This window comes from Microcaecilia unicolor, chromosome 3 (assembly GCF_901765095.1).
Source record: "Microcaecilia unicolor chromosome 3, aMicUni1.1, whole genome shotgun sequence".
Lineage (NCBI taxonomy): Eukaryota > Metazoa > Chordata > Amphibia > Gymnophiona > Siphonopidae > Microcaecilia > Microcaecilia unicolor.
Window position 1 is genome coordinate 460199040 of NC_044033.1, and position 23385 is coordinate 460222424.

The 23385-nt window shown below is 42.1% G+C and overlaps 1 protein-coding gene across 1 annotated transcript in view; it reads left to right on the top strand.

Moving 5' to 3' along the window:
• FAM83B (family with sequence similarity 83 member B) overlaps positions 1 to 23385 on the top strand; it is a 119319-nt gene that overhangs the window by 71021 nt on the left and 24913 nt on the right. The window contains exon 3 of the mRNA XM_030198977.1: positions 20818 to 20982. Coding sequence (XP_030054837.1) covers positions 20818 to 20982 — 165 coding nt within the window. The remainder of the gene's footprint in view (positions 1 to 20817; positions 20983 to 23385) is intronic.

Sequence of the window (23385 nt, forward strand, 5' to 3'; positions counted from 1 at the left end):
ACATTTAGGTCGACCTTAGAGATGGTCATCTCCGGTTTTTGGCGATAATGGAAACTGAGGACGCCCATCTCAAAAACGACCAAATGCAACTCATTTGGTCGTGGAAGGAGCCAGCATTCGTAGTGCACTGTTCCCCCTGACATGCCAGGACACCAACCGGACACACTAGGGGGCACTGCAGTGGACTAACTGATGCACTAACTGAATGGAAAAAGGCATGCAGTGGTCACTAACCACCTCCCACCCCGAAAAAAACAACTTTAAAAACATTTGTCTTTTTTTTTAGAGTATGGGTGAAGGATGTCCTTTGCTATGCCTCCATGACGGCAGTTGAGGACGTCCTTCGCTATTTATTTATTTAGATTTTGCTCACACCTTTTTCAGTAGTAGCTCAAGGTGAGTTACATTCAGGTACACTGGATGTTTCTATGCCCCCATCCCTGTAACGGCAGTTGAGGATGTCCTTTGATATGCCTCTATCCCTGTGATGGCAAGACCAGTGCTCTAACCACTAGGCTAGGCTACTCCACTCCACTCCTTTGAAATTTGGCCATCCCTGTGGGGGGGGGGGGGCAGTTGAGGACGTCCAAAATGTTTGAAAGAAGGATGTCCACGCCCTCATTATGCCTCCGCTGACACACACACACCTCCCCCCCCCCCGGGTCCTGCATACTGCCCCCCCCCCCCACAGGAATGGCCAAATTTTAAGGGAGTGGAGGAGTGGTCTAGTGGTTAGAGCAATGGTCTTGCAATCCAGAGGTGGCCGGTTCAAATCCCATTGCTGCTACTTGTGATACAAAATCCAAATATATAAAGGGGGTGTCAGAGGCATAGCAGGCAAGGGCAGCCTTCTCACAGAAACATCCAGGCATGGATGTCCTTCTCACAAACATCCACATTTTGGACATCTTCAACTGCAGTCACACGGACGGAGGCATATCTAAGGACATCCTCAACTGCCATTGCAGGGACGGAGGCATAGAAATATCCAGTGTACTTGAATGTAACTCACCTTGAGCTACTACTGAAAAAGGTGTGAGCAAAATCTAAATAAATAAATAGCAAAGGGCGTCCTCAACTGCGGTCGCAGGCACGGAGGCATAGCAAAGGAGGTCCTTCACCCATACTCTAAAAAAAAAGACAAAAGTTTTTAAAGTTGTTTTTTTTTCAGGGTGGGAGGTGGTTAGTACCCACTGGGGGAGTCAGGGGAGGTCATCCCCGATTCCCTCTGGTGGTCATCTGGTCATTTAGGGCACATTTTTGTGGCTTGGTCGTAAAAAAAAAAGGACCAAGTAAAGTCGGCCACGTATTCATCAGGGATGCCCTTCTTTTTTCCATTATCACTTGAGGATGCCCCTCTGTTAGGTACGCCCCAGTGCCGCCTTCACTATGCCTCCGACAAGCCCCTGGGAACTTTGGTCATCCCCACGACAGGAAGCAGTTGGGGACGCCCAAAATCGGCTTTTCGATTATGCCGATTTGAGCGACCCTGAGAGATGGACATCCATCTCCCAATTTGTGTCAGAAGATGGGCATCCTTCTCTTTCGAAAATAAGCTAGATAGTGATTTTTGGCACGATGCGGGCCGTAGAGATTCAGCAGGTGGGTTTGGTGGGATAGAAGTTTGAGAACATTTGGGAGGTGAAATTTAATCTCATCCAATCCCACCCAATCCCTCCCTATTTTTAGTTGGATGTGGGAATAAATTGGGGTTTAGTATGTCGTTTTTTTGGGGGGTGGGGTGAGATTATTTAAGTTTATATACTGAGTTACAGGAAGGAAAATTATAAATTGCAGCAGTGGAAAATTAAATGTGAATTTCGAGTGACCTTCATTTAAGGACAATTAATTAAATGGATTTGTGCTTTATCTCCCTGTTTACTAAGGCTGCCACATGGCAGTGCCAACACAGCCCATTCATAGTGAATGGACTGTGTCATTATTAGCACATGGCAGCCGCTAGTGTGGCTTAGTAAACAGGGGGTTAGTTTGGTGTAATCTGCTTGCATGCAAAACTGCAATAAGCAGGAGAGAGACCATAATGTCACCGCAGGTCTCACTTTACAAGTGGAGTATTGAATATCAATACATTTGATGGAATAAGTATGTCCACCTAGGTCAGCATCAACTATATATTCAAATGAATACAAGAGAATTGAAGGTCATATTGAAATGTTAACAAGTTATTGATAGAGCGTTTCTAGCTTACAGAGAAGAGGTTAAAACTATGGGCGCTACCTTTTTGCTGGCTTATCCCTGCAAATGCTGTATCAAGTTTTTAGGGAATAAATATATATTTTTTGAACCAGACCAGCTAAAAAAGTTTATAGATGCTAAAAAGCTATCCAAGTAAATGTGTAGAAGATATTAAGGAAATGGAAATTTGACGGGGGAATATGAACCAGGCTATTTACTTTTTGAGTATCTTGTTTTATCTCCTTAATTGCTTTATCTCCTCCCCCTCCTTCTGATTGTTGTGGTCTAAGAAAGTAGACTATGTTTCATAGTTAATATCTGTTAGGTATATTGAAATACTTATTAGTTTGAGATTATGTTGAATTGTTTCATGGTAATACTAACCTATGACAATTTTACTGCTGTATTTCCATTTATAAGTCTATCTTGTAAAAATGAAAAATTCAACAAGTTATTGATAAGTTTTTGATTATAAGTTTGTTTTATTACTAAAGCTGCAGCCATATTAATTATCCAACAAAACAAGCTTATTTATGTGTGTGTTAAGAACAGATGCAGTGCAAGTGCCAATGTTATGCTTGTGGTAAAGAATAATATGTTTTCAGTACACTGATTTGGAGACAACCACTTGGTGGCTTGTGGAAAGCTACAAATACACATAATTGTTCTGTAAGGGTATGGTGCTTATTTTTGAAGCATATGAACATCTCAAAATGTCCAGATTGACGTTCTTGTGCTTGAATTGTCCAAATCCCCATTTTTCAAAGGCAGAAAATGGACATTGAACACTGCAGTATGTCCAAATACCAAGGGGGCATGTTGTGGGTATGTTCTGTGTGGTACTAGGGAGGACCCAAAATCAGGACATCCAACAGTGATTATAGAAGGGAAGAAACGTCCAAGACTACAAAGAACGACTTCCTATTTCAGTCACATCCGGGACACATAAAGGTGCTCTGATTGAGCAGCTGACCACATGACACTTCCTTAATCACTCAGGCCCAGATGATCAATTCCCCATGATGTTCAGAAACAGCACACTAAAATAGCGCTGCAGTAGCACAAGGCATTAACTCCCCAATGATCAATGCTAATAACATGAAAATTTATACACGTCATTAGCGTTGACCATCCTGGGAAAGTGCGGGAGGATTTTTCCTGAGCATTCACTTAGGCACAATCCTCTCACACTTGTTTGAAAGTTCAGGGCTCTGTTAAACCCAGGGGCTGGAGGTCCATAGGACTCCTGGACCCACCTCCCAAAACAAGGCCCTGGTGGCCTAGTGCCATCCCCAAGCACCCCCCGCCATAAGGACACGAAGGGCTGGAGGTCCGGTGGACCTCTAACCACCCCCAATCCCCTGCCAGCCACGAAGGCGTGGAAGGGCTGGAGGTCTCCCACTAAGCCACCTCTCTTCCCTTCAATCTGTTCAAAATTCTGCTGCATGGCTTATATTACGCCAGTCTCGTTATGCTCATATTAGCACTCTCATCAAGTCATTTCATTGGCTCCCTATCTGTTTCCACATACAGTTCAAACTCCTGTTATTGATTTACAAGTACATTCATTCTGCAGCTCCTCAGTGCCTCTCCATTCTTATCTCTCCCTACACTCCTTCCCGGGAACTCCATTCAATGGGTAAATCTCTCTTATCTCTACCCTTCTCCACTGCCAACTCCAGACTCTGTTCCTTTTATCTTGCTGCACCATACACCTGGAATAGACTTCCTGAGTCAGTACATCAAACTCCATCTCTGGCCGTCTTCAAATCTAGGCTAAAAGCCCACCTTTTTGAGGCTGTTTTTAACTCCCAATCATTCACTTGTTCAGTACCCATATCTGTTTTATCATTCCCACCTTAAGTGTTTCCTTTATTTGTAACGTTTGTCTGTCCTAATTAGATTGTAAGCTCTGTCAAGCAAGGACTATCTCTTCATGTTCAAGTGTACAGTGCTGCATACTTCTAGTAGCACTATAGAAATGATACGTACTAGTAGTAGTAGTAGGATCTCCAGCCCCCCTAACCCCTACACCCCAAAAAATATACCTGGTAGCCCAAGTAGGCTGCTGACGCAACCCCCCACCCTCCCTGGTGGTCTAGTGGTAAATCCTTCTCCTGTATCTCTTGTTGGAGGAGCGAGCAACACTCCATCCTTTTCCAGGCAATGCCACCTACAAAATGTCGGCACCCTGCCCTTCCTGGTGCATCCTGGGATGCACTGGGCAGGGCTTCCCTACCATATAAGGGCCTTGTTTTGGGAGGTGGGTCCAGGGGTCCTATGGACCCCAGGACATGGTGGCAGCCCAGGATGACAGTGACAGCCCAGGCTGCTTGACTCTAATGGGGGGAGGGGCAGGAGCCTTACCCCTAATGCCAGCTCTGAGCTGGAGTAGGTTTCAGGCATTATTTTGCCCCTACGATCAGAGCACTGTTCTCTGATCATAGGGGAGGAATAGAAGCAGAGCTTATTTAAATCTAATTTAAAGGAGCTCAGCGTTATGGCTTTTCTCGGGTGCTTTCAGCCCAATGATCATGGGGTTGCAGGTAAATCAAGCATATTTACCTTTGATCATTGGACTGTCAGTGGTTGCTGTTGCCCTCCCTCTCCCCTGAAAGTAAAACTGAAAGGGGATACCAGGTTCTATGATGACTGCAGTTATTATGGGCATTCCTAAGAAAACAGAAGGGAAGTCTGAAGAGTAGCCTAGTGGTTAGTACAGTGGACTGTAAACCAAACGACCCACATTCAGATCCCCCTTCAACTCTTTTTATGTTTTGTTTTTAATTGAAAGCCCTCCAGGAACAGAAAAATACTTACTCTACCTGAATATATAAGACACTGGCAAGTCTGACGACTTTTGAAGTGGTGTACATTTAGGTACAGTAGGTATTTTTTCTGTTTCTGGAGGGCTCCAGGGCCATTGGGGGGGGCAGTGGGGGCAAGATTCCCCCACAACCCAGCCTCCAATGGGAGCCTGGTTCTGGCAAGGCTTCTGGTGGCAGGCAAGTACACACAGGCAGAAGAAGGCTGGATTGGTCTCTTGCTCCTGTGTGCTGGGCCTGGAACCTGGATTATCGGTTGGGCCGCTGGATGACCGAGGGGTAAAAGGGGCGATCAAGGAAGACAAAGATGTAGCGGAGAGACTGAATGAATTCTTTGCTTCGGTCTTCACCGAGGAAGATTTGGGTGGGTTACCGGTGTCGGAAATGGTATTTCAAGCGGACGAGTCGGAGAAACTTACTGACTTCACGGTAAACCTGGAGGACATAATGGGGCAGTTCGGCAAACTGAAGAGTAGCAAATCTCCTGGACCGGATGGTATTCATCCTAGAGTACTGATAGAACTGAAAAACGAGCTTGCGGAGCTACTGCTAGTGATATGCAACTTATCCTTAAAATCGAGCATGGTACCGGAAGATTGGAGGGTGGCCAATGTAACGCCCATTTTTTAAAAAGGCTCCAGGGGAGATCCGGGAAATTATAGACCGGTGAGTCTGACGTCGGTGCCTGGGAAAATGGTAGAGGCTATTATTAAAAACAAAATTACAGAGCACATCCAAGGACATGGATTACTGAGACCAAGTCAGCATGGCTTTTGTGTGGGGAAATCTTGCCTGACCAATTTACTTCAATTCTTTGAAGGAGTGAACAAACATGTGGACAAAGGGGAGTCGGTTGATATTGTGTATCTGGATTTTCAAAAGGCGTTTGACAAGGTACCTCATGAAAGGCTACAGAGGAAATTGGAGGGTCATGGGATAGGAGGAAATGTCCTATTGTGGATTAAAAACTGGTTGAAGGATAGGAAACAGAGAGTGGGGTTAAATGGGCAGTATTCACAATGGAGAAGGGTAGTTAGTGGGGTTCCTCAGGGGTCCGTGCTAGGACCGCTGCTTTTTAATATATTTATAAATGATTTAGAGATGGGAGTAACTAGCGAGGTAATTAAATTTGCTGATGACACAAAGTTATTCAAAGTCGTTAAATCACGACAGGATTGTGAAAAATTACAAGAGGACATTACGAGACTGGGAGACTGGGCGGCTAAATGGCAGATGATGTTTAATGCGAGCAAGTGCAAGGTGATGCATGTGGGAAAAAAGAACCCGAATTATAGCTACGTCATGCAAGGTTCCACGTTAGGAGTTACGGACCAAGAAAGGGATCTGGGTGTTGTCGTCGATAACACACTGAAACCTTCTGCTCAGTGTGCTGCTGCGGCTAAGAAAGCGAATAGAATGTTGGGTATTATTAGGAAAGGTATGGAAAACAGGTGTGAAGATGTTATAATGCCGTTGTATCGCTCCATGGTGCGACCGCACCTTGAGTATTGTGTTCAATTCTGGTCGCCGCATCTCAAGAAAGATATAGTAGAATTGGAAAAGGTGCAGCGAAGGGCGACTAAAATGATAGCGGGGATGGGACGACTTCCCTATGAAGAAAGACTAAGGAGGCTAGGGCTATACAGCTTGGAGAAGAGACGGCTGAGGGGAGACATGATAGAGGTATATAAAATAATGAGTGGAGTGGAACAGGTGGATGTGAAGCTTCTGTTCACGCTTACCAAAATACTAGGACTAGGGGGCATGCGATGAAACTACAGTGTAGTAAATTTAAAACAAATCGGAGAAAATTTTTCTTCACCCAACGTGTAATTAAACTCTGGAATTCGTTGCCGGAGAAAGTGGTGAAGGCGGTTAGCTTAGCAGAGTTTAAAAAGGGGTTGGACGGTTTCCTAAAGGACAAGTCCATAAACCGCTACTAAACGGACTTGGAAAAATCCAAAATTCCAGGAATAACATGTATAGAATGTTTGTACGTTTGGGAAGCTTGCCAGGTGCCCTTGGCCTGGATTGGCCGCTGTCGTGGACAGGATGCTGGGCTCGATGGACCCTTGGTCTTTTCCCAGTATGGCATTACTTATGTACTTATATCATGTTAATACGTTAACTCTGTTCTTCCACCACAGGTACTTCTTCCTGCCTCATCCTGCCTCCTCTTGTGTGAAGTACTTCCTGTTTCCACATAGGCAGGACGAGACACAGCAGGAAGAAGGACATGTGGCAGCAGAGCAGAGTACGCATTACCACAATAACTCTGGTCCCGACACACAGGAGCAGGATAGAAAAGATAGACCAAAGAAGCAGAAGCAGTAAGTGGGGGTGCGGGTGGGGGGCACCATGGGGATCCTTTAGGATTGTTTGCCCTGGGCCCTCCCCCGTCTCTCAGTGGTCCTGGAGGGCTCACAATTACAAAATAAAAGAGTTAATGTGGGATTTGAACCTGAGTTCCCTTGGATCACAGTCCATTGCATTAACCACTAGGTATCCCTCTGCTCTTCTTAGATGTCTGTATGGCTGTTTACCAAGAATGCTGCCATACTGATCCCTTGTTTCGCCTTGTTCATAATTTGGACTATCCAGTTTGTCAAAGCGCTGTTCATGCTGGAAGTCTCCAACACTCAGACAACCATCTCACACATTTTCAAACAGGAAATCATGAGGTATTTCCTGTTCAAAAATGCATGTGAGATCAGGGCTGGTGATAGGGGGTGGCAAACAGGACAATTGCCCTGGGTCCCCATATCGTAGGGGGCCCCAAACCTGCCTCAAACTAAATGAGGCATAGGCTGAAGTCCAGCTTTTGGGCCTCCTCCCCGGTTTCTGGCCTGGGTCCCTGAATAACACCAACCGTGTGTGAGATGGACCTCTGTTTTGGATGTTGTGACCTGGACAACCCTATTCTGACTTGGACATCCTTTTGAAAATGCCCCTTCATGGTATTTTGAAATAAAAAATCTATGAGAAAATGTTTATAGATTGAGAATGAGAAATTATTCTTAAGAATGATTCATGGTTATTTATTAGTACTGATTCGTAATGCTTTTTCAGCTGGCCCAATTATTTCCAAACAGTAGCTAATCAGGTAGTACAATTTGATACCTTTGTCATCTGTTCTAAGAAAATCAGAGTTATAATCAAAAGGAAATAGGAGCTGAATGTTATTTATTTATTTATTTATTTATTTATTTTTATTTATTTATTAGGATTTATTTACCGCCTTTTTGAAAGAATAAATCACATAAGCAATAGACAACTACTGCAGTAATCATATACAGCAACAAAAAATACATTCAGATAACACAGGATAAACTTATAGGAGGCTGGGATAAATTGGAGAAAAGATAACAGTATACCTTGAAGGTAAAGCCCAAACCTCTGTCCGAAGATAGCAAAGAGGATGCCCAAGAGAAACATCAGTGATCTAAAAAACTCCAACATCAAGCATAGAAAACATAGAATCGTGTACTTCTTCTTGAAAACAGTATTCATAGTTTTTTTCGCAATATATATGCATTTTAAAAATTTTGTACTTAACTTTTCAGTAAATAATAGTACACAGATCATACCAAGCCAATGAAGATTCCATCCCCCTCCATGCTTATCCAAAAAGTGCAAGAACACCAGCACAACAATGGCAGAGCCAGTATCTCTGTTGTGTCTCAACATTGCCCAAAAGGAATACCACCTAAATTCCCGACAGAGGCCCTGTTTCACTTCTGCTGCTTCAGGAGAATCACTAAATCAGTTAAAGAATCACAAGTTCAAAAAAATACAGCCCATACTAATCAAATGATAGTAAAGTAACTCACACTGCATCAACCAACTGGCTTACATTTTCAAAGATGGCCGCTCAACAGTGCTCATGGTTTCTTATTAGATAACTCCACATTCACGTGATACATTCTACACAATCAACAAACTTTATTCCTTCCTTCCTTCCTTCCTTCCTTCCTTCCTTCCTTCATTCCTTCATTCCTTCCTTCATTCATTCATTCAAAAAGGCTTTCCATTCTATAGCCACGTTTAAACCCAAATACTCATATGATTGCAGTATAAAAATCCAACGTTGCTCCTTCCGTGTCAGACTGGTCACCTCCCCGAATTGGGAGTTCAAATTGTTCTATTATCCATTATCACCAGTCCAGGAACTTATGCTTCTGTTGTAAACAGTGTTGTGCCATTGGAGCTTCAACTCAACATGAGCTAAACTTATTTTTCACTTATGCAGATTTTAAATGATCTTGATGTCTGTCCAATATAAAGTTTATTACAGGACAACAGATTGTATAGATCACTCTCAGATCTACATCTCCACCCCTGAAATCTCAACCTTGATCCAGAACAAATCAAGCATTGTCCACATTTGTAGTGCCCAGCTCTCCCTCCTTTAGCATAATGCTGTTCCCGTTGAGTATGTGGGCACTGTTTGAATCTAGGTGGTGTGCCTTTTGGGCAGTGTTGAGACATGCTAAAGGTACTGGTTCTGCCATCATTGTGCCGGCGTTCCTGCGCTTTTTGGATAAGCATGGAGGGTGATGGAACCTTCATTGGCTTGATATAATCTGTGTAGCATTATTTATTGAAAAGTTAAGTACAACATTTTTGAAATGTATATATATATATTGTGAAAGAACTGTGAATGCTGTTTTCAAGAAGTATATAATGAAGCATGGTTTTCTGATATTGGAGTTTTTTTAGACCACTGATGTTTCCCTTGGGTAGCCTGTTTGCTATCTGAGGACAGAGGTTCAGGCTTTACCTTCAAGGTATACTGTGATATTTTCTACAATTTGTCCCAGCCTCCTATAAGCTTGTTCTGTGCTATCTGAATGTATTTTGTATTGCTGTATAACATTGGAATTATGCCAGAATTATACACAAGAACAAATGTCTTTTGAATGTATCTCTGACAAAGCCAGATATTTCTTGAACCAGCAGTACTTGCCAGCTCTCTTGCTTACAGATGGAGAAAAAAATGACATGCTAGACAGCAATATGTATTTGTTGAATTATGTGCTCCGGGAATTTTAGAGACTACAGACCACAAAGTCTCCATTAATAAAATTTGTAGCTTTATTAAAACATGATTTCCTCATTCTGTGGCTAGGGGGAAGAAACTTGTTAATAAAACTCCCATTCTTTAACCATGAATCTCAATCTTTAAAAAAAAAAAACTTTTTCCAGTGTTTATAAAATGGTGGTTTAGTGCAGTTTATACTTTTTGTAGGCAATTTGAAGAAATCAATTTATTTTTATTAAATTTTTGACTGCTCACTGTAAAGGTCTGATCCTCTGAGGTCTTTCTTGTCAATATCTTTTTTGTTTCACAGTGTATGCAGCCTGAAAATTGCTTACAGGAAATGAATTCATCTTGTTTGTGGGTGGGAAACAGTGACAGGTGTTTTTTTTTTTTTGGTACTCACACTTTCTTGAGAAGCAGAATTGATTAGATGGAGTGAGTAACAGGGTGTCAGGGTGTTTTCAGTACTGCACCACCCTTCTAATTCAGTGGAAAAGGGTGGAGTATCACATCATACCTTATATAATGAGTTTAACTTGTTGGGCAGACTGGATGGCCAATACAGGTCTTTACCTGCTGTCATCTACTATGTTGCTATGTTATATGTATATATATTGATGGCATGCATTTGAGCAATGTTTGAGTAGAGCATGGACAAAATGTGAAAATATGCAAATAAATTATAGAATATTATAATTTATGCACATTCTTCCAGGTTCTATATTTGCATGCCCAAATTTGTGTGTACACCAAAGATGGGTGTGCAGATTAATGGAGTAATGCGCCTTTAACTATCAATAACTGGCATGGCACCTAACTATAGTAGTGTGTATCTCAAAAGGAGCATGTCCATGGGCATAGTTACAAAATACAACCTCAACATGCCTAACTTTGGCGCCAGCATTTATACCAGGTTTCAGCAGGCACAAGTCTGGTACCTAAAGTTAGGCCCTGGAATTGGTGCTACGTGTGGTCCCTCAGCTATATGGTAAGCCATATTTTAGAAAATCTTTAGCATCATATCTATGTTAGTTGAATGCTCTAATGCATGTTTATTAGGTGTATCAATAGTATTATGCTAACATTGTATTATATCTCTTTTATTTGAATTCCAGTTCTGTTAAATATGTATATTTTGTATACTGTTTCACGCCTCTCCGGTACTAGGTAAGCCACACTGAGCCTACAAATAGGTGGGAAAATGTGGGATACATATGTAACAAATAAATAATTAAATTTACATTTAGATGTGTGCAGTTATAGTATTCTCAGTATATTAATATCTATAGATAGATAGATAGATAGATAGATACCACAGTTTGGTAAAAGGGCCCCTTTGTTTTTCAATAGTGCCATTGCCAGTAAATAAAGATAATCACTGTGTCATGGTACATTTTGGCCACTAATGCTTTAAAATTAGTTTTTAAAAGGTTGATATTAGTGCTGCTCTGGACTCAGTATTTCACTGATAAGTGAACATATCATCTGGCACAGAAATAATAAGATTCAGTGTTATCTGCTTGCAATAATTATAAATAGAATTCAAGTACATCCTACATGAAAACCAGTGTCTGTAAAACAATTGCAAAGCCTCTGCTTGCTGTCAAATAGTATAAATAACATGGGATAGAAAGGAATACCATTGCAATCAAGAAAAATGAAAGTAGCAGAAATTTGGAAGTCAGAAAGAAATACAGACTAACAAAGGACTTCCCAAACCTGTCCTGGTGACCCCACAGCCAGTTGAGTTTTCAGGATATTGACAATGAATATGTATGAGATAAATTTGCATACACTGGAGGCTGAGTATATGTAAATTGATCTCATGTATACTCAATGTTGATATTCAGAAAACCCGACTGGCTGTGGGGTCACCAGGACAGGTTTGGGAAGCCCTGGTCTAACAGGTAAACTCATGATTGAGAGAAGCCACACACATCACAGAAAATATCAATCAATATGAGAGTGAGCTCAAGTTTCAGTGCGCTCTTGAGGTAGTGCCATCACCTGCCTGCACTCTGTAGGCTTGGAAAACTAAGTGAGACTTCAAAGAGGCTCTGACTTTAGAGTAGGAGGATTCCAAATGTATAGCAAAGCAGCTGGAATTGAAATCCAGAGAGAGAGGGTATGAAGTTAAAAAAAATGCATGACTCCTAGTGGAGACATGAAGGGGCATTTTTGATATGCCGTCTAAGTCCAACTTTGGATGTTTTGCTCAAAACATTCAAAATTCAAGTGGTGAATATAGCCATTTTTGAAACAGAAAAATGTATTTTTTTAATGGCTATTTGCTAAACATATTTGTGGTCTGTGCATTTATCTTTTTGGTCCATTTAAAAAAATGGCCAAGTGAAAAATGCACAAAATCAAGGCATTAGGATATAGGAGGAGCCAGAATTCTTAGTAGACTGGTCACACAAACATCCCAGAAGAGCAGTGGGGCATCCTAAGGGGCACCGCAGTGGACTTCACAAAAGGTCCCACGTACACATCTCACCATTGCTCCCTTATATTGTATAATGAACCCTCTAAAACCTACCAGAAACCTACTGTACCCAACTGTACACCACTACAATAGCCCTTATGGCTATATGTGGGTACAGTAGGCTTTTGGTGGATATTGAGGGGCTGACACTTTCCAGCACAAAACAGTTGGAGTGGGATATGAGCTTGGATCCACTCCTATACTGTGTGTTGACTACTAGGCCACTCCAGGGACCTGCTTGCTGCTCTAATAGGACTGGCTATAATATCTGACACTGTCATAGAGGCTGCTATGTACTGTTTGTTTTACATCTTTTGGGAACTGGAAGGGGCCAGTGACCACTGTAGAAACAAGGGGGGCATTCCTTTATTCCTCCAGTGGTTACCTGGTCATTTAGGGCACTTTTTGAAGATTATTTGTTCTAAGAAACAGATCTAACTCAAAGCATCTTAGTTTTAGTCCTGGATATTCTTGTTTTGTTCCATTATGACTGAAACAAGTCTAGGTCTTAGGAATGCCCAAATCCCATCCTTAAGACACCCCTGACATGCCCCCTTGAGATCTGGATGCACTGCAGGCGAACAGCATAAGAAAACAAATCTGGAAAACAGGTTTTGAGAATACTGATGCCGATATTTTTTGTAAGAAAAACATCCAAATGTTTCTTTATGCCACTTTTTAGACATTTTTCTCTTTTGAAAATGAGCCCTATAGTGTACTTCTCATAATGTTGGAATACTTAAATGCTGATCGCTAAATTACAATTACAGTTAATTCACTTATAGCCCGCTGTTCCCATATAAATAGTTCACAACGAATTACAGCAAGATTCTAGAACACAATAGTCTAGGAAATTACATAGTATGAGCACAAGATATACTTGAACCTAAACAGTATCATAAGAGAAAAATAGATAATAAAAGTAACTACAATCAATTATTTCTTAGTCACATATATGTGAAATAACAATGTTTTTAAGCCTTTTAACATAATATAGGTAGTAATAAGTTAACTGATATAAATTTCCAAAATTTAGCAGTTTGAAAAGCAAACAAATAATTAAAAAAATGTCTTTGATTTAATACGACAGGGACTTGGGAAATCAAATAATGCCAACTTTCAAAAGTTATATAAATAACTTACCATTGACTAATGCGTAGTGAGCATAGTACTCTAGATGATACATAAAGAGTAATCATGTTAGAAAGATAAGCAGGTATACGAAGCTAAAAGTATTATATATTTAACAACCCTGTTTGTTTATTCCCATTTTGAAAATGGATTTATTACAAACACATATGCCACATTTTTCCTTGCAGCAGTTTGTGAATATACGCAGTTTTGGACTTCACATTGAAAACAAACACTATGCCACTATGTTGTAAGCTGTCCTTGGCATTTTTTAAAATGTGAATCTCCGTTTAAACCAAGCTTTACCATTTAGAAGGATTGGAAATAGTAAACTTTCCACACATAATCCTCTACACACAAACCTGTATCTAGATTCAAAATAAACGAGCTACTGCAATGGAATGAGCAGAGCAACTTATTCATTTTGAAAACCATTGGGCAGGTAAATCCAGTGGTGTTCCTAGCCTGGATGGCACCCGGGGCGGATCGCCGATGCCCCCCCCCCCGCTAAATGACACCTCCCCCCCCACGGCGAAATGACCCCCCTGGGTGCACGCCGCTGGGGGGGGGGGTGCCGTGGTGCGCGCCTGCTCCGAGTTCGCTAACTTCACTCGTTCACTGCAGCTCCCTCTGCCCCGAAACAGAAAGTAACCTGTTCCGGGGCAGAGGAAGCTGCAGTGAATGTGCGAAGTTAGCGAACTCGGAGCAGGCGCGTGCCGTGGCACCCCCCCCCCCCCCAGCGGCATGCACCCGGGCGGACTGCCCCCACCGCACCCCCTTGGTACGCCACTGGGTAAATCTTTGCAGGTTAGTTTCTGCAAAACAGATTTCTACACATGATAAAGTACAGTTATATATTTTGCTGGCTTCTCCGTGACAAGATTCCATGCAAAAATGTTGCTAGGGAGTTCTTTTGTATCCATAACAAACTCTTGCCTGAACAGGCTTCTAACCTGCAGGAAATCTCACAGGTTAGTATATTGTTCTCTATCTGGTCATTAGCTCCCAAATAGCCTCAGCCCTGCCTCACCTGGGAAGAAGAAACCCAGTCTGCATGGCAGCACACTGAATGACTAGGTTAACTCACATTGTGGAGTATTGTGTTCAATTTGGAGGTGGAATCTCACTACAGACATCAAAAGACTTGAGGCAATTCAGAGGAAGGTGACCAAACTGATATGGGGCTTGTGCCAAAAGACATATGAGAAGAGATTTGAAAACCTCAATATATACACTGTAGAGGAAAAGAGGGGTGGGGGGGATATGATACAGACATTTAAATACTTAAAAAAGTATTAATATGCAAACTAATCGTTTTCAGAGATGGGGAAGTGGTAGAGCTAGAAATCACAAGTTGAGGTTGCCAGGTGGGGACAGAAAGGGTTGTAGAAGCCTGGAATGCCCTCCCTTGGGAGGTTGTGAAGACAAAAACGGTAATGGAATTCAAGAATGTGTGGGATAAGCACATTAAAAAAAATAGATACTAAAAAAAAGGATAGAATTCAATTAATACAACACTTAAATGTCCTCGTAACTGGAGTGAGCTTTGACAGCAGCTTCAGGGGTTGGGAAGTGAGACCAATGCCGAGCAGACTTCTATGGTCTAGGTCCCATAAATGGCAAAAAACAGATATGGATTGAGGCTCAAATGGGCTTTGACAGCAACTCCAGTAGTTGGGAAGTAGGACTTCTACAGTCTATGTCCCAAAATTAGCAGGGAGAGACAGAGATAAAGTATACCAGTTTTTAATCATGAAGAAGTAGAATCTGTGCAGAATGCCAGATTCAACTCTGGCCACCTTAATGGGCAAACTGGATGGACTGTGTAGGTCTTTATCTGCCAACATTTACTATATTACTATGCTACATTTTTGGTAGGGTCCTACATTCTTCAGTCATTGGCCATTATATATTGTACACAGGTAATACTGAGCCAATGGTGGTTATTGTATTTTTAAATTTTGAACATCTGGGATTAAAAAAAATTGAATATTCAGCAGCAGTATCCAGATACTCCAGTGGTTATTTAGGTTCCAAATGTTGGAATTCAATCCCCATGGAAATAAGAAGTATTATGAGTATTATCTGCACTTTCAGAAAGAACTAAAAGCCTATCTTTTCAAAAATTTCCCTAAACAAATGATCCTTTCAGGCTGTTGTTATTGTTCAATTAACTGCATAATATAATTGTAACTTTACTATTATTAATGTAAGCCACATTGAACCGAAACTAGCTTTTGGATAATTGTGGGATATAAGAAAGAATAAGGGGTCCTTTTACTAAGTTGCGCTGAAAACTGGGCTGCACTAGTATAGGTACGTGTTTTGGGCGTGCGCAGATCCATTTTTCAGTGCACCTATAAAACAGGCCTTTCAAAAATGTTTGCCGAAAATGGACATGTGGCAAAATCAAAATTTGTGCATGTCCATTTTAGATCTGAGACCTTACCGCCAGCCATTGGCTTAGTGGTAAGGTCTCATGCGTTAACCATGTGGTAATTGTCTACGCATGTAGAATGATGATTACCACCCAGTTTCTGCCACGCACCAGAAAATAAAAATTATTTTCGAGTGCACGTAGCGAATGCACGTCAAAAATGAAAATGCCTCAAGGGCCACGTGGTAGTCGGGCGGTAACTCCAAATTAACGCACGTTCAGCGCATGCAGGTGCCAATGTGGCTTAGTAAAAGGGACCCTAAATAAATAGTGGTTGCAGCTGAATATTTGGAGTTTGCAGGCAGCACTGCAGCTATCCAGAAGCATCGATATCAATGGACATCCCCAGTACTAACTGTGGCAGTCAGAGGAAATATTCAGCCGCAGTATCTGGAAGGTGCCACTGATTATTAGGCTTATGGGATACTCCCTTTTGAATATTGCTCCCTACATATTTTAGGCTGGCCTCTCTACCCTGCTCTTTTCTTATTGCTAACTTTAAAATATTCTTCCTGCTTTTTCTTCTTGGGAGATTTTGCTTTTCTCTCATTTTCCTGTGTAACTACCATTACGCAAAGATCATCTCAGAACTGTAAGATGAGGAAGAGACAAACTCTGCATGCACCCATACCCAGGAACCCCCTCCATCCACCCATGCCCAGCAATGACTCCCTTTTCCCCCCTGCCACCCCCTCCCGAGTTGTTTCGTGAATTCTTCTCCTCCCTCCCACCCTCCCTCCCGATCCGGTCCCTCACCGCCCGCTTGTTTCGTGAATTCTTCGGGGCAGGCAGTCTTGCCTGCCCGCTTCCAGCACCGACTGTCCTCCCTTGCCGACTCGCGAGGCCGCCTCTGGAAGTCTCAGCGGCCATTTTTAAAGGGCGAATCGGCAAGGGAGGACAGTCAGCGCTGGAAGCGGGCAGGCAAGACTGCCTGCCCCGAAGAATTCACGAAACAAGCGGGCGGTGAGGCGGATCCGGAGGGAGGGAGGAGGGAGGGAGGAGAGCCAGAGCCGGCTAGCTATTTTCAACAACCGGCTCGCAAGCCGGAAGAAAATTTAACAACCGGCTCTTGCGAGCCGGTGCGAGCCGGCTCCAGCACACCACTGGCGTAAGGCCTTTTTGGCTCTACGCCCAAGGACTTTGGCTTTGGGCGCTAATTTTGTACTTAATTTTCCTTGTATATGTCAAGTATTACTTCAATCTAAGCAATTTCAATTCTTCGATCCCAAGCAGTTAGAATAATTTTTGTTAGCTAAAGAAGAGGTAAATGTTATTGTTTAAGATACAGGTAGCACACTGTATGATAAGCTGGAGAAAGTCTGATGTGAAGCAATAACTTAATTTCCTTTTTATAATTATTTGTTTAATCTTGGATCCAAATTGTCTAATTATATTGGACAAAGTTTGATTAGTATTTTATTTCTGGTCAATGACAATATTGTTATTTCATTTATGTTTTGATTTTCCAATTTCTGTATTATCTCTCTTTTGAGTTCTATAATATATAAATAAAAAAAAAAAAAGAAAACTAATTACTTTTGGATACATTTAGATGAGATGTTCTAAAGCGGTTCTTCAATTTTCCCCCAGATGTACTAACGCATGCTACTGATGCATTCATGTATGTTATTAATTACAGATTTTATTTTATGCAATGAAAACTATTTACTGATGTTGTAATGTAATAGTGTTAGCCACATTAACACAGCATCACACTTCAGTACATCTAGCTCTTAAATATATATAATTTAAAGAAAGGTATTAACCCATAGGACATGAGATGTAATGTTATTTCTACTGCATACATCTTGTAAGAGCTATCTTGAATATTATGTCCAGCTCTGACCTATGTTGGAAACTATTGGAAATGGCATACCAGGCATGGAGTAGAGGAGTAACCTAATGGTTATTACAATGAGTTGAAGTCCTGGGGAACTGGGTTCAATTCCTACTGCAGTTCCTTGTGACCCTGGACAAGAGAGGGGCATAATCGAAAGGGATGCCCAAGTTTTGCTGAGGACGTCCTCACAAAACATCCCGATGGAGGCACGGGGAAACCCGTATTATTGAAGCAAGATGGACGTCCATCTTTCGTTTCTATAATACAGTCAGGGACACCCAAATTGCAAAATTTAGATCATCCTTAGAGATGGTTGTCCCTAGACTTGGTCGTTTCTGATTTTCGGCGATAGTGGAAACCAAGGACGCCTATCACAGAAACGACCAAATGCAAGCCCTTTGTTCATGGGAGGAGCCAGCATTCGTAGTGCACTGGTCCCCCTCACATGCCAGGACACCAACCGGGCACCCAAGAGGGCACTACAGTGAACTTCATAAATTGCTCCCAGGTACATAGCTCCCTTACCTTGTGTGCTGAGCCCCCCAACCCCCCTCCCAAACTCACTCCCCAAAAATGTACACCACTACCATAGCCCTTACGGGTGAAGGGGGGCACCTAGATGTGGGTACAGTGCGTTTCTGGTAGGTTTTGGAGGGCTCACATTTACCACCACAAGTGTAACAGTTAGGGGGGGATGGCCCTGGGTCCACCTGCCTGAAGTACACTGCACCCACTAAAACTGCTCCAGGAGCCTGCATACTGCTGTGATGGATCCGAGTATGACATTTGAGGCTGGCACAAAATAATTTTAAAGATTTTGTTTAGGGTGGGAGGGGATTACTGACCACTGGGGAAGTAAGGGGAGGTCATCTCTGATTCTCTCCGCTGGTCATCTGGTCAGTTTGGGTACCTTTTTGTGCCTTGGTCGTAAGAAAAACAGGACCAGGTAAAGTCGTCCAAGTGCTCATCAGGGTCGCCCTTTTTTTTCCATTATGGTCGAGGACGTCCATGTGTTAGATATGCCCAAGTTTCGCTTTCACAACGCCTCCGACACGCCCCAGGAACTTTGGTCATCCCCGTGATGGAAAGCAGTTGGGGACGCCTAAAATCTGCTTTCGATTATACCAATTTGGGCGACCCTGTGAGAAGGACACCCATCTTCCGAATTGTGTTGAAAGATGGGTGTCCTTCTCTTTCGAAAATGAGTCTGAGAGGGACCTTTTTCCAAACTGCAGTAAAAAGTGACCTTAGCACACTCTTATGTGGGTCATTGACATGCTTTAAGGCTATTTTTCCCTCGGGTAAAATGGACAATTTTCCTATTTTTCTTACTAATGGCCACACACACTAATTTTCCTATTAGCATGTGAGCCCTTACAGATAAGTTGCAAAACATGCCCACTCACTGTCCCAAACCCGCCCCAGTGTTAAGAAAAAACATTATATTTTAGTGTGTGGGTAGCGCATTCTGATCCCCAAATTACCATGAGATGCCTGAATGTGCCCCACTGTAAACACGCATTAGTGCTTACCACAGCTTGGTAAAAGGGCCCCTTAACCTTCCATTGCCACAGGTACAAAAAACACCTTAGGTTGTGAGTCCACTAGGGCTGGAGAAAATACCTGTATATAATGTGTACAGCACTGAATTTGTCTAGTAGCACTCTAGAAATGAGAAGTAGTAGCTCCATGATGGACCGTTGTCTGACTGACAATTCTTATGTTCTTAAACCTACCATACTACTATGAAATGTTCCAACACTAGGAGAGAATTCTAGAAGTGGGCACTTCCTTTTTGGTGCCCTGATGCCACATTTTGGAAGGCAGTTCTTTATAATATCATCTAGGTACTCAGATTCCATTATAAAATACTAGTGGGACCCAGCATTGGCCAACCTTAAATGTATGCATCCACAGTTACATTAGCCATAGACCTGGCATAACTGCATGAACCTAAAAGTGGAAAAAGTGTGCATTACAGTATTCTGGAAGCATTGTCCATGCCTCTTCTGTGCTCTGTCCATGTGAATGCCCCCATTGCATGTACATGCTATGTGCACCACTGTTCTCTCTAACCTGAGCATAAATCTGCCAACTGCTTTGCTGCCAGTGGGAGGTGGTGCTTCAATATTGTGTTTTCAATCACTAGGGACAGGCAAGTTCATTGGAGTCTTGTAGGGTTTGCCTGGCCCTCACTATGGAAAATGTGATAGTGAAATAGCACCACCCACTAGCAGGACTGTAGGTGTAGGTGGAGGACTCCTGCTCAGCTTAAAGGGAACAGTGATAGGTCACCCTTACAGAAGGGCATTTATTCGCTTTGCTATCTCTTATTTATTTATTTAGAAGATTTTGCTCACACCTTTTTTCAGTAGTAGCTCAAGGTGAGTTGCATTTAGGTACACTGGATATTTCTCTGCCCCAGGATGGCTCACAATCTAATTTTGTACCTGAGACAATGGAGGGTTAAGTGACTTGCCCAAGATCACAAGGAGTAGCAGTGGGATTTGAACCAGCCACCTCTGGATTGCAAGACCAGTGCTCTAACCACTAGGCCACTCCTCCACTCCACTTGTAAATGTGCAAAAGTGCCAGTATTATGTACATGTGCAAGTGGCACCTAAATGTGGGCACCCAATTCTAGAATTTCTCTGTATATTTTGAGAAAATGCCAAAGTAAAATCTTTCATGCACACAGCCCTCACAAATCACAAACCATTCACGGTCTATTAATGGATATATGCACAAACAGAGATACTTCTCAACAAATAAAATATTGTTTTAAGAAGAATTATATATCTATCAATATATAACACTCTAGATACAGTTTCACATTTCTTTCTCTCTCTTTCTTATAAACAGGTCATTGCCATAGTTATGGACATGTTTACTGATGTGGATGTATTCAAAGATCTTGTGGAGGCATCAACCAGAGGAGTCCCAGTCTACCTGTTACTTGACGATTATAACTTCAGTCACTTTTTTAAAATGACAGAAAAACAGGGAATTCAGGTGCAAAGGCTCAGGGTAAGTTTTCGTGTTAGTTATAATTTACAATAGCTATTGAATAACATTCATAGATTTTTTTTCAGGGTCCCTTTTACCAAGATGCCGAGACCTCCTTTTACCGCAGCTGGTAAAAGGGAAGGTCTCGCTTTCCTGCAGGAAGTGGCTGAGCGGCAAGTAAGGCACTTGCCGCATGGCTATTTTGGGGAGGAGCCCATACTGCCACCAATTGAGGTGATGTTAAGGGCTCCCACGCTAACCCGGTGTTAACCAGGCAGCACACAGCACTGCCTGATTACCGCCGGGTACAATCCGGCGCTACATACATTTTTGTAGCGCCAGAAATGACGGCGCGATAGGGGTGGGAAGTACCGTCAGGTTGCTGCAGTAGCCTGGCAGTACTTCCATTATAGCGAGCGGTAAGCCCTGTTGGGCTTACCATCACTTAGTAAAAGGAGCCCTCAGTGATTTTGTCTCAAATTATATAAAGTGCACTTTTCCCAGATAACCATCCCTAAAATTTAGTAAATAGGCTCCTGATTTAACTTTGGGAGTTAATAAGCACTTCCTTGGCATTAATTATGATTTGGGTGCCAATCTGGCTGCGCACTATTCTGTAAAATGAGCACCTAAATTGAATCGTTAGCAACTCAGAAAGGGACATGGCCATGGGAGGGGCATGGGTGGGTCAGGGGCATTCAAAAAAGATGCACATATCGAAGATCTGAGTCCAACTTGCATGCTAGGATTTGCCCTACATTTCAGCTGGCATAGGTCCTTGTGTGCAAAGTTGATCACTAAATTCAACATTATTCTATAAAGGGTGCTTATCCCAGAATCCCCTTTATAGCATAATGTTGAGCATCTATTTTTTTAGAAAAACAAAGTGGGAAGTGGACCAGTGACTTCAGGACGCTGAGACTATGGTGGTATAAAAAAGAATAAACTTTATTGTAGACTCGACACCGTACTGTATTTCGGCCACAGGTCTGCCTCAGGAGTCTTGAGCGATGCAAATAAATTTTTGAATTACTGGTTCGTCTTGAGCAGTACCCAAAAAATATATCAAATACAGGATGGTCTAATCAAAAACTTCCACGATCATCAAAATGAGGTGTAGCAGGACAGAACTGCCTATAACTTCAAAAGGGTGCTTATCCCAGAATCCCCTTTACAGCATAATGTTGAGCATCTATTTTTTATCAGCACCTAATTTTTTGTGCCATTTATAGAATTTTCCCTAGAGGATATACCCTAGAGGAGAGGAGGAGCAGGGGAAATATGATACAGACATTTAAATACTTGAAAGGTATTAATATAGAAACAAATATTTTCCAGAGAAGGGAAAATGGTAAAACTAGAGGACACGAATTGAGGTTTTGGGGTGGTAGACTTAGGAGTAATGTCAAGAAATTCTTTTACATGGAGAGGGTGGTTGATGCCTGGAATGCCCTCCTCAGGGAGGTGGTGGAGAAAAAAAATGTTGATGGAATTCAAAAAGGTGTGGCATAAACACAGAAAATCTCTAATTAGAAAATGAATAGTATTAAAGAAAAAGCAAAGCTTAACTGGTTGCATGTGTCTTTGTATGTCGAATGACACTTAGATGGTGACTCCGGCTGTGAAGACCTAAGGCCGGTGCTGAGCAAGCTTGTATGGTCTGGGTCTCATATATGGCAATGCAGTTTAGGATGGGCTGGAAAGGACTTTGACGGAAACTCCAGTAATTTGGAGCATAAAGACAGTGCTGGGCAGACTTTTACAGTCTGTGTCCTGCAAGTGGCAAGATGGATTTGGATAGTTTGGAGTGGGCTTCAATGGCAACTTCAGTAGTTGGAACCTAAGGACAGGGTCGGGCAGATTTCTATGGTCTATGTCCCAGAAATGCCAAAGAAAGACAATGATCAAGTGTTTTATATCACATTCATTGTTGGTTTAATCATGACTTGATAATGAGTGTGACTGTTTGGCAGACTGGGTGGACCGTTCAGGTCTTTATCTTCTGTCATTTTCTGTGTTACTGTGTTACAATCATATAACAGACATATGATAAATGTCAGTATAATGCAAATAATACCATAATAAACAGAATGGAAGAACATTCAAATAACATACAGTGGTGGAAATAAGTATTTGATCCCTTGCTGATTTTGTAAGTTTGCCCACTGACAAAGACATGAGCAGCCCATAATTGAAGGGTAGGTTATTGGTAACAGTGAGAGATAGCACATCACAAATTAAATCCGGAAAATCACATTGTGGAAAGTATATGAATTTATTTGCATTCTGCAGAGGGAAATAAGTATTTAATCCCTCTGGCAAACAAGACCTAATACTTGGTGGCAAAACCCTTGTTGGCAAGCACAGCGGTCAGACGTCTTCTGTAGTTGATGATGAGGTTTGCACACATGTCAGGAGGAATTT